At 37.2% G+C, this 13194-nt stretch overlaps 1 protein-coding gene across 6 annotated transcripts in view; it reads right to left on the bottom strand.

Annotated features, from left to right (window-relative positions):
• LOC121929598 (copine-1-like) overlaps positions 1 to 13194 on the bottom strand; it is a 68704-nt gene that overhangs the window by 49091 nt on the left and 6419 nt on the right. The window contains exon 3 of one of the 6 annotated variants that reach the window (XM_042465327.1): positions 6794 to 9448. The exons of 4 other annotated variants lie outside the window; for them this stretch is intronic. In XM_042465327.1, the coding sequence (XP_042321261.1) occupies positions 6794 to 9427 (2634 nt within the window). In that variant the 5' untranslated portion in view covers positions 9428 to 9448. Of the gene's footprint in view, positions 1 to 6793; positions 9449 to 13194 lie in introns of those variants that run through there. One more of the 6 variants, XM_042465324.1, reaches the window with a different exon arrangement.

Genomic DNA, 13194 nt, shown 5'->3' with positions numbered 1-13194 from the left:
AAGTGTATGTCCCACTATTTTTTGTAAACAATGTCTTGAACACATAGTCAAAACAAAATTATACCATATTAAATTCAGTGCAGATAGTTGCAGGTTCAAATGCCCATGAAGCTTGTTGGGTGATCCTTGGACTGTTACTATCTCAGCTTAACCTCAGAAAGCTGTTATGAAGATATAATAGGATACCTGATGTATCACACTATGAATTCCCTGGACACAGCAACAGAAAATGAAATAGTTTGTAACCTACGATTCCACACAAATATTAAAGACCCCAAGGTTTTAATTAGGCTTCAGGTTTTATGTTTTCATGTTAAAGTCCAATTTGCTAGGCTTTGGGTTTATGTCTGAAAGTGCATGTGTAATAAATACAATCTGAATGTGTGTCTGTGCTCCACTACTAAGCTTCCTGCCCTCTATCATGATGAGTAGAAATGTTACATGTTCTGCATGTTTAATGATTTCCATAGTTGACAGAACCTGGCTTTTCTGAATGGAGAAGTATGATATCTAAAGCAGAAATATCCAGCCATTTCCCCAGACAGACATAGTTAACTCAGGCTTTCTCTTTCTTATTTAAAACTGATGTCTTAAGTTACACATTTGAAAGACTAAAGTCTTGCCAACACAACAGCTAGGATTACTTTAAAGGGTAGAGGGTTACAAATAAAAAATACAATCCCTGAAAGTGCCTGCCATTAAGTTGTTGTCAGAGATGTAAATCTTTCCAGTTTTTCTGGCAAATGGGTGACCATATAGTACTGAAAGTTGCCCATGGGTTTCAGGTTACTGGCCTACACCATACATACATTTTACCACCAAGCAAAATGCTTCACAGATAATGTGTATGCTAGAACCACTTAGCTTGCTAAACCCAAGCAAAAATCAGAATTTCAAAGTTGAAGTGGAAGAGAAAGCTCCATTGGCATATCAAAATTAACAGGTACTATATGTATTACGTGCTAAGTTTTCTATCTGAACAAATGCAAGGTTTCTCCATTCTGATGCAGCAATTTTGCGATCAAAATGTCATATATTCTCCAGATCCAGTCTTTTAAAGAGGCAAAATATACTGGCTTTTTAATGCAAATCTATATATACTCAGTCACTTTTTAATGTGATAGATGTATCTCATTGATATGTGCACTCTACAGTGAAGAAAGCTCCTTAACATGTTATTGCAAGAAATATTCTGCAAGGTGTATTCAACTTCAAACAGCCTTTTTTCTTTTTGGAAAAGAAATTCCAGGCATTTTGATGATAATCAATACATTTCCCTTATTGAAGGTATCTGCACACTAATCCAATTCTGGATATGCTTCATAAAAGGATAAATACAAAAATTAGTTATGTCTAATGGTGATGAGCACTTGCATATCTATATTATCAAAATACACTGCTTCCCACTCGACAAACATGACCATATAGATTATGACTAGAATAGCTTATAACTGTGGTTCTTGATGCAGCAACTGATACCTACACATATGTGGATCTACGGAATTGGATCAGAGTGATAAACTGGTCACTATACTTCCTAACAAACTATCAGATGCTTCGTTAAAAACTGAAAGTCTTTGGTTTCAAGATAACAATCGTTTGATAATGAACACCAAACAAAACTGTAAACTCAATAAAAGCCAATTTAGGATTTTGGTAATAAGAACTACCAAAAACTTACAACAAGAAAAGTAGCAAAATAACAAAATAATTTCAATTCATCCACACCGGACTACCTGTAAATTCACCTGCTTCCTCTAAAATCCCTGTTCATTTTGGTACATCAATAGTACACCAGCTTGGTATCCCTCCTCAAAAACCACTTCTGCTCTGAAATCTTTTTCTACCTCAGAACAAGACCTAAAAGTGTATAACTTCACATAGAGATTCAGCATATTACCCCTGCCTCTGTACTCTCATTTGAATTCAATCCATAATCTCCCTAAAGTGAAGAATCTTTTACTTATTTTATAAAGCATCATAATGCGTTGAACAAATAATCAGGCCACTTTAATATCTTCAAGAAGAATTGTAATTTATAATGTCATAGGAAATCTTAATCAAAACCCATAAGGTGTATTAGTTTATTCATTTTATACTCCTATGGATTTTGTGAAATTGTACCTATTCAATGTGTGTGCCTTTAAGTCACCTGTTACTCATAGTGACCTCATTAATTTCACAGGGCGTTCATAGGCAAGGAATATTCAGAGGTGTTTTTGCCAGTTTCTTCCTCTAAAATATAGCTTATAGCACCTGGTACTTGTTGGCAGCCTTCCCAGGTATGACCCTGCTTAGTTTCCAAGATTAGATGGGATCTGGAGCCTTTAGAGCCAGGCCATGTGTTACTTTATAGATCATGTTGCTTTCTTTAACATTGTTCAATATATCCACCAAATTAACAAAGAAATTCTAATGGTTTGTACTGCTATTAGCTATCTTAAGCTATTTATTCAACATGTCTTAGTGTCCAATTTTGGCTAATGTTCCAAATTTGCTTTCAAAACCTCATTAGAAGAAGCACAGCTCAAAATAATTTAATTTTTTTAAAAATGTAATTAATATAATGATCTTATTGTTTCTATGATTTAAAATCACTGAAGCTGGATAAAAAACCTAGTTCTAAAGGGAAATACCTATGCTGCTGAATAGGCTGTAAATGTTATACCTTTTGAAAACATAAGTCATCTTACAATTTAAGTTAATGTATCATACTGTATATTAAAAATCCAAGTATTAAAACTAGAAACAACAATAATGGCCAGAATCCAATTATATGTGTGATAATTAGAACGGGCAATCTCCTGAAGCGCACTGTACTCTCTAAAAATATGATTCAAAGGACAGGAAAACCCTTTGAAGCAAGTAGTAGTGCTGCAGAGATATACAAGAGGAAAGGAGCATCACACTGGGTTCTTACTACTATAAACAAGCTCACTGCACTACAAGTGTGGGATTTTTTATTCAGCTCATATGGGGAAATTGACAGTGTTCTCTTGTCATTTTGGAAATGTTTCATGATTCCTTAGGACAGCAATTTGTGTTATCTATCTCCTATCTTTCATTTTCTAATTCTCTCCCTCTTCTTTAGAACAAAGGATTAGTTTATTTGTAATTTTTTAAGGATCATTAACCTGTTTTTCAATCCAGAAGTGTCCAAAGCAGCCAACCACAAAACAAAAGGAAATCATACTAGGTGCATTTAAATAAAAGGTGCACAAAAGGGAACACTAACTGTACCCTTGTATCCACCAAACAGTGGACAGTAAATTCAAACAAAACTCCACTAAATGGTGATACCTTCATTGGCCAACGGAAATGCACAGTATACTTGTTGCAAGCTTTCAAAGCGCCACTGGCTTCTTCACCAGGCAAGATGTTACATATCAGACAGGAGAAAAATTAGAGATGTAAGAATCCTGTGAAGAACAAAACATCTCCATTCTTGTGAGACCAGGAATTGCAAAAGAGGAGCCCTTGTTGATATGCAAATAACTTCAAATTTCCTGAAGTTTGTCCAATTGCTGCATGACCAGAAGAGGAGGGGCCAGCCTGCTAAAGATACCCTCCCCATACCATCTTAGCTAAGGACAGAAACACAAAGTGCAGGCATCTTGCTAACATTTCTAATTTTTCTCCTGTCTGGTATGTGACATCTTGCCTGATGAATAAGCCAGTGGAGCTTCGAAAGCTTGCAACAAGTATATTATGCATTTCCGTTGGCCAATAAAGGTATCACTATTTGGTGGGTTTTTGTTTGAATTTACTCAATGGCCAACACAGCTACCCCTTGCATGTACCCTTGTATGATCCAAAATTGACTTTTAGTGCTAAATGAAAGCAGTTCCGTTTACACAAGGTAGGTTCAGCAACTATGCTCAACTTTCTCATACATCAACACCATGCCACAATGTTCCTGAAAATCCTGTAACAGAAAGGACTGGCTTTTTAGGAGCATAAAACCAGGAGGAATGAGCCAGAAAACCTTTTCCAGCAGTGGTTTGTTAGAGCCCACTTTTTCGAGTTGTACAGGATATAATTTTCACTTCAACAAACTTTTAACACAGGCTCCCATTTCATTTTAGCCACTATACTGTTAAAGAAAAAAACGGGAAGGAGGGAGTAAGGAAGAACAAGCAAGCTAGATTTTCTAATGTATTGTGTGCATCTGAAAATTCTATTGAAAAATACTGTGACATATTTCAAGCTATGCTGTAAGCTGCCTTGGGCCCACAATGGGAGAAAGATAGGATATAAATTAAATAAACAATCTTTTTGAAATCTTAAAAACTACCGGTCCACATAGACTAAAGATCAAGTGAGATTTCCAACACAATTTACAGAACAATCTGGGGAAATGTGTATACAAAAGTACTATGATATTTTCTAGAGTATTTTCAGAAAGATACTAACCATCTCAACTCAAACAACAAAATAAAGAAGCTTCACATAACCATTATATGCATTTCACACCAAGAAAAGCAATGCTTGCTTCTTTTCAAGATTTAAAGAGTTACTCAATTCTTAAAACAAATCCCCCCTCCATTCTATCAATTCTTCAAATGAAACATTAGTTGGAACCAAAACTTATCTTCTGCTCAGAGAAGAAACATTCTGTGAGTGGATCAGTGCCTTTAAGTAACAGAACTCTTTAATCCAATCCTATAGTTTCACTTTCCAGGAGACTGGCACTTAACACTTAGGAGTAATGCTTAGTTAGCATATTTACACCTGAACCAAGGCATGGGGAGTGGGGAATGTGGTCTTTCTTTTTTCCACCTGCACCTCTGTGCCTATCAAAAGGCTGCTCTGGAGGAATAAAGGGCTTTCCAGAGCAGCAGGAGAGGGATGGAAGGGGATGCAGTGAGAAACGGTGAAGAATGTATCCCTGCCCATTCCCTCCAGTAAAAGCTTTCTCTGGTTCTATGTGCCATCTGTGAAATCTGGATGAAAAACAGTATTTTTATCTTTCCAGTAAAGCAGCAAAATAACCAAACAATTGAAATATTTCAAACTACTCAACAATTAAGGAATAAAACTTTAGAAGTAAGAGCACAAACCATTATTTTCCTGAATAGGTCATTTTCTCCAAATCACAACTTTTATTGGCCACAAAACTAGTCTGCTGTTGAAACACACCAGACAATTAAAAATAGATAGCACAAATATTCAAAAACAGTTTTATTAACAGGAGGCTTAGTAATTTTAACAGTGTGTACAATCATGTCATTTTTCAGGAGTGCACCATCTCAGTTCCTGTCAAAACAGTTTCAAATCCATGAATTACAAAATAATATGCAATACAGCCACCTCTTCATTGCAACACCTTCACAGTGTCCTTCAAACAATTACTGTACTGCAAAATCCTCTCATGATGTCACATTAAGAGATTTTTTTCAACATCCATCTTTCATACTGGATTAACAGAATAGTTGCCACTTGCATTATATTATATTATGCCAGGCTGTGGACATTAATCTTCCATCATACAAAACTTAAATGGATACTATTTTACTTTAAGCGGGAACAGTATCTTATAAGTTGTTCAATTTACAGTGATGTGTGGGGTGTCACATAACTCATCAAATCTTCTTGTTTATGAAAATCTAATTACTGACAGTCAAAAATTCTACTTTGATTTTCTGTATCACTTCATTTTTCCGCCTTCCTAAAAGAACTCTTCTAAATAAAGTGAATATTCTACACAAATTTTAGAATGGGAAAGACCTTAAGAAATCAAAATGGGTTGGGAGATGTTTTCAAAGCTTTAATTTCTTAAGTGATCCACAGTAATAATTCACAAGTTTTCATAAAGTCATAGTAACACAAATGATTGTTAACATTAACACTTTGTATCAGTCCCTTGTGTTCACTTATTAAAACCAAGAGGTTCCATAAGAGTGTGGTTCAAAAGCATACACAACACATAGTGTACAAAAACCAAGGAATGAGTATCATATCCCAGCTGTAACATACAATCCTAACAAATCCATCTAATCAAACAGTAATATTTTCAAGTTGTGGCATTGTATGGCACCTCCATGTATTCCATTTTTAGCATACAGTTAGTAAAGATTCAGAATAAACAAGGTTACCTGCACTTATGGCAAAAAATCTTATTCTATACAATCAGTTGCAATAAGAACTAAAATTATTCCACAAAAGCCTGGAATTTTACAGATTGTTCTGTTCATATATAGAAAAACTGCCTAAATGTTTCTTAATATGCATAATTTCACTGTCCATACACCAAGTATCTTTGAAGGAAAAGGGTACATAAACAATCTGTATACTTAGACTTTATTCAGATGCAAAGTAAAATCAAGACTTCAAAACAAAAACAAAAAAAATAACTGACATGTAAACAAAAAATCCAGCCAGCTTTTAACCAACTCTATGAATAGCTACTTTCTATTTTACAATGGCTTGCAATAGCACCCACTAAGAGATCACTAACTTCATCAAGACAGTTTTCCTCATCCAATATTTCATAAAACCAATCTAGACACCGTGATGAACATCTCATGGCCAATTCAACATCAGCAAACCTCTTCTATCGGTGAGAGAATCCTTCTTCTCCATGTATGTGTACTTGCAGAACAACTGCACATTTATCTTTGCAGTGATTGCTCTGTACACAGTTAAACGAGTATTCTCAGTCTTATCAAAACAAATTTGAAATTTAAACAATTTACAAGTTCTAACCTGGAGCTATTAGAAAAAAAGTCTGAATGCATAAATTACAGCACTAGTATCTATTCTACAACATCTTATACACCAACTACCCTAGAACAAGCTTCACTTTTCTTGAACCTATTGGTCTGTCATTCAGATCAACAACAGCTGCCATTGCTTCATCACGAGATTCAAATGCAACCATTGCTTCACCTGTGGGCATACCTTTTTCATTATATTTTAAACACACTGAACCTGGAATTACTTCATAACCATAAAAGAAATCCAAAATTTCATCCACTGATACAGTAAAGGGCATATTCTGAACTTTAATGACAGTTGGCCCTGGCTTTCCAGAGCCAGCTCCAAAACCAGGTGGACCTGCAATATGAAGGTTTCCAGGCCCAGGTCCAAACCCCGGAGGTCCACTTAAGTGTCCAAGTCCACCACCCAGATTTGGAGGTCCACTTCCAAAGCTAGGAGGACCAGTTAAATTACCAGGGCCATTTCCAAAGTTCTGAGGGCCACTGACAAAACCGGATGGCCCAGTTAAATTATTAGGCCCACCTGCAAAACCTGGGGCATCTATTCCTGAACCAGGCAAACCAGGCAAACCACTATTTCCAACAGAAGGCATTCCTGGTCTAGAATCACCAAAGCCACCTCCCCCTATACCTGGAGGCGGCAGAGGGGGTCCAAATGCATTTGACCCACTGAAATTACTGGGAAAATGAAAAGGTGGACCACCACTTGCATCTTTTGAACTACCACCTATGAAAGAATGTTCATCCCCACCAGCATTCTGCACTCCTGGCACTGCTGTACTGCCTGGCAATGGCATTTTTAATATTTTTTTCCCTTGAGGGGGAGGATTTCTTTCAATTTCTTTCATTTCTTCAGTGGAAATCAATCTTAGCACAACATCTCTCCCATTCAGCTTCTTTCGATGTAGGCGCTCTGACTTACGTGCATCTTCTTCAGTTTTGAACTGGACGAGTGCTTGTCCTAAGCCTTGCCCATTGGTATCAACAAGAATCTGTATCGAGTTTTCTTCTACTGCCAGACCCTCTAGAAACTGAAGGATTTCCATTTTGGTAATGTTGTAGGGGATATTGGATATGCGTGCACATAGTTTGGGGGGGCCCGTCTCCCCTTCTGTATTCATCATGATCTCTCGCTGATCATAGTTGAAATTCTGCATTCTTTTCCGAATCATCTCTATCTTTTCTAGCATTGCCTTTTTTGTTATGGGATGAACTTGAATAAAACGATTTCCTATGTACTGTTTATGGTGACATAAAGCTGCTTTATAGTCAGTTTCATTTCTAAATTCAACAAAACCTTCACCAAGCGCCTTCCCGTTCGGTCCATAAGCTATATAAATGCTATCCTCCACAATATCTAGCTTTTTAAAGAAATCTATTACGTGTTTGTTCTCAGATTCAAAAGGAAGACCTTTTAAATAAACACAGAAGCCCTGATCATGTGGAGATCTGGATCTTGATCTTTTCTGACCATTGGGAGATTTAGACATAGAGAGAGTCTGAGGAGAAGGATGGTTTTGTGCAGAAGGACCCATGGTTTGCTTGAATGTTATGTGGCCTCCTGCAGACACCCACTGTCTCTCTGTTGCAGGACTAACTTCAACATAGCGCTGAATCATCAGCATTCTGTTTCTTTTCAAGGCCTCAAAGGTATCTTGAGGAGAGCAAAATTTGACGAATCCATTTCCATTATTTCGTCCTACATGATCTTTCAGAATGTGAACTGCATCCACACGAAGGCCATGAAAAAAGTCTTTGACATCTGATTCTGTTGCTGAAAATGGCATTCCATGGACACTGACATACAAATCATCTGGGTTAATGGGAAGTGATTTTACGCCACTCTGAGAACTGATCTGAATGGCATTTATGGGATTCATGAACAATGGATTCAAGTTACTGTTCAGATTCATTGCTGTTCCTGACCCATTCATTCCAGTAGGCAAAGGTGCTACAGGTGGGGGATTCATAGGAGGCATTCCTGATAATGGAGGTAGGGGTGTCATAGGTGGCACAGGAGGTACAGGAGGTATAGGAGGAACAGGTGGCACAGGAGGCAATGTAGGTACAGGAGGTGGAACAGGTATAGGAGGAATAGAAGGTATTGGGGGCAATGATGGCAGAGCTGGGATAGGCGGTATTGGTGGAGGTGGCACCGTGTTCATTGGAGATGCTGTACTAGGTATAGTAGAGCTAAATGTGGGATTTCCAAAAGTAGTACCCAGATTGGGAGGTGCAGTTCCCATACTGGCAGTGGAGAAAGTTGGTATGTTTTTGTTACTTTCATGAACTGAAGTAGCTGCAGTTACTACACTAGGAGAGGGGCTGTTAAAATTAGGAACTGTGGTAGGAAGAGTGACCCTGCTACTTATTCCAGAACTAGGTGGTGGCCCAGACCTGCTAGCATTTGCTGGTGGCATATCTAGATTTGCTGTTTCAAAGCGTCTGCGACTGAGTTCAATCATATTTTGCATTTCTGTTTTACTGCTTAGCAACAGTGTTACTTTGGACCCTTTAATGGCACCACCTGTGCGCATCATACCAAGCCTTGCATCTTCATCAGTGGCAAAGACGATGAAAGCCTCACCCAGCTCACCCCCTACAATATGCACGCCCCCATCAGGAATGGTCAATCCAGAGAAGAAGTGGCGAATGTCCATAGTCCCCGCCACAATTGGGAGACCTTGTAAGCGGATGACCACAGCCATGCTGCGTTGAAACACACACACCTGCAGATGAGAAAAGGCAACGGCTAGGTCAGACGATTTATGATACCATATGCTTAACCTAGACACCATTATGTTTAAATATACCTGAAGATCTTGAATAAGGATTCTAAAAGTAAACCTATGTGACATTTTTACAGAATATATTAGAAGCAAGATTATGCAAGTCCAGTAGGTTTCTATGTGAAACATCAAGGCCTGTTAGCTTGACTCTAGTTGCAAAGTGGTACAAAAACCAGGATGGTTAACACAAATCTATTGAGAGAACACTAAGTCAGAGCTTCAAACATGACAAGCTACAATCCTCCATTTAGCTCAGGACTGTGAAAGATTATATTATTCACTAGCCTAGATTTTTGGAAGCTTACTTCAAAATTTTGCATTCTAACCACAGATTATAAGAACCATTTGAAAATTCTTAGGCATCAAGATCACACTTTTAGGCATTCAGAAACTGAATTTTTTTAGTTAATTCCTTGCCTCTTCTTGAGTCCTACTTCTAGTACTTTATACCATTTGTAAATCCATTAATTCCATCATGGAAGCTTCTGAATTGAGCAGCTGAAATTTTGTTGGCACAGTAAAGTCTAGAATTTTTAGACAATGCAGAACATGTTGCTTTTTAGATGCCAGCCAAAAACCAGTCAAACAACCTGCACACTCATGTAAAACCAGTTTTTATATAATGTTTATGCTCCAGAAAATATTAGAATTCAGCCAGGTGTGTTTCTGATCCGGTTAGACAGCAATGCTTCAACTGTGCCTAGATTAAAAGGGCTGGACTGTATAGGAAAAGGGAACTGGAATGCAATATTTAAAAGAGAAGAAAATTGTCTTACAACCATTCATTGACTTGAAGTTACATAATCTTATAAAGAGCATTTTGGATCTACAAGAACATGTAAAATTGCTTTTGAATCTTCAGAATTTTTTAAAGGAAGCAATTAAATGTGAACTGTTCAATGGGAGTCTCCTTATGGTTGCAGAGAACTACAAAATGAATTGAGGCTGAGACAAAGAAGCAGATAAAACTGAATAGTATAAAGGACACTCAGCACCCTACAGCTGACAAAAATACATTTTCTTATTATAAAACAAGAAAGGAAATGGATAAAAATAGTGCAAAGTCCACAGGATTCTAGAAATAAACTTAGTTTAAAATGTCTAAACTAACTCTAAGAGGCAATATTGGAAATCATCCTCAAACCACATTATGAAAATAAATATAAGTACTTTTCTTCAAATTGATGCTGAAGGGATTGTGACAGAACAAGTAATCTTTATTCGTTATTTTATATGCCACCTTTCTCCCAAACTGGGACCCAGGTTGGCTCCTTAGTACAGTCAACAAACTTGTGATATCATGGTCTTCTAGAGTTAAGATCTTACACTAAATTTCCCAACATTACAAACACTGTTGTTGAAGAGGCTTTATTAGTACTCTCAATCTTTTCTTGAGATGTTATTTCATTAATTGCAATGGCAAGGTTGATAATAAATGCCAAATGAAATTATAAGGGCAATCCTTAGGTGTGACTGCATGTACACCGTAGTTTGGGAATATTTATGTTTCACTTGATGTTCTATAATAAATAATTTGCATAATAATCCTGCCAAATATATTGCGTTAAGTGACATTCTTTTTTTCTCTCTTTCTGCCAGCAGTCAAAGTCTTTTTTATTTAGAAGGTTTTTAGGGGAAAGGATTATAAGTGGGGTGCCCTAGTGTTTTAAAATTGCACTGTTCCATCTTTTTTATCCTATTTAAGCAAATATTTCAAATTGTTTTAATACTGTTGATGGTTTAATTCTATTTTAATGTTGGCTTTTTCTATGTCATCAACTAGATTGTAATCACTAAAATTTGTAAGCCACTTTGAGTTTCAGTCTTGGGGGGGGGGAGAAACATAAATAAATTAAATAATAGCAACAACAGATTCTAAAATACAGTATTGGATGGGTTCACTGTGGTATCTGACATTTAGCTTTTCCATCACTGAGCACTGTACTTCCAAGTAATCAATGGGACAGACAAATAGTTAGAAAATCTTTTTAATATCTACTCAATATAATAAAAGTATTTTGTCAGACCTTGGTAATTACACCATTTATTAAACATCAAAACTAAAATTGAAAACCATTATAGAATAGTAGTGAGAATTATGCATATATCTCCCAGGTAAGGCGATAGTAAGTGGAAATAATTTAAGGTGAACAGCATTTGTTGTTGATGTTGCTGTGTGCGTTCAAGTTGTTTCTGACTTACAGTGACCCAATCATTAGGCTTTCTGGGGCTGAGAGGGTGTGACCGCCCAAGGTCACCCAGTGGGTTTCCACTGCTGAGCAGTGAATCAAACCCTGATCTCCAGAGTCATAGTCCAATGCTCAAACCACTACACCATGTTGGCTCTCACAAGACTATTAAGCAAGAAATCCATTTCATTTGTGTTCTTGTGTATCAGTAATATTAAATGTAATGAGCTTTAACGAAGTATTCTCATCTATTACATGTGCAACTGTTGTAAAGCTAGCATCTACTGCCTGCTGTAGCATGAATATATCAAAGAAACAAAAGAAAAATAGGAATAAAAGAAAAATATGTAATTTTTTTTAGAACAGTGGACACATGGTAATTTTTTTGCAAAGTAAAGGCAATTTTATTTTGAAAAAAGTCACAATTTCTGTATATAAAAATATAACATACAAAGTATATTAATGTGAGTAGAAAATGCATCTACCTTATTCTAGTAACCCAGAGAAGAATGTCGTATTGGCTGTCACAAATAATATACACCATGCTTCTGTTACTACATATGTACATTATATAAAAGGTAGGGATGGGACCAGAAACATTAAAATGCTCAGGGTTTGTCTTTGGACAACAAACATGATCTTCAAGATATCTCACAGAGAATCCAAATATAATCTTAAATGTATTCTCAGTAGCAAAAACCAAACAGATACTCCTACTCAATAGAATACAGTTGTAGATAACAAAAAGGCTAAAATAATTTTGTATAAAGAACAAAGGGACTGTGAGTCATGTAATCTATTAACACTGGTATTACAGAAGTATAGATGCTATCAGCAAGTCCTATTTAAATATTCTATCCAATTTGTAAAAGTCTACACTTGTTATGAATTAATTTACAGTTTTTTGTGGGTTTTTCAGGCTAGGTGGCCTTGTTCTAGAAGGAATAAACTCTTCTAGAACATGGCCACATAGCCCGAAAAACCCACCAAAAAACTATGGATGCCGTCCATAAAAGCCTTCTACATCACAACTAATTTACAGGTTTAAGACCCATCACAAAGCTGATTGTCTAGCCCAGGGGTAGGCAACCTGCGGCCTGCGGGCCGGATGCGGCCCGGCAAGGCCTTGGGACCGGCCCCAGCCCGGTCCTGCCGCCAATTGCCACCGGAGCTTTTGGCCTCCCGTGTGAGGACGTGGGGCCTTTGGCCTATCAGGAGGAGGCGGGTAAGGGGGGCAAGCGGCGGGCAAGGGGGTCAATTGTCTATAGAAGCCTCCGAAACATGCATTTATATTAACATTTTTTTAAAAATCAGCAAATTTTTAGCGTGTCCTCCATTTTTTAAAAAAGTGTCCTCCATTTGAAATTTTTGTCCCACATTTGTCCCGGTTTATTTATTTATTTAAAAAATTGTTTAACTATTTATTTTTTGGCTTCGGCCCCCCAGTTGTCTGAGGGACAGCAACCTTTTTGAGCCGGGGGCCGGGTTGCTGTCCCT

Source organism: Sceloporus undulatus, chromosome 4 (assembly GCF_019175285.1).
Source record: "Sceloporus undulatus isolate JIND9_A2432 ecotype Alabama chromosome 4, SceUnd_v1.1, whole genome shotgun sequence".
Lineage (NCBI taxonomy): Eukaryota > Metazoa > Chordata > Lepidosauria > Squamata > Phrynosomatidae > Sceloporus > Sceloporus undulatus.
This window is presented reverse-complemented; position numbering and strand designations above follow the sequence as displayed.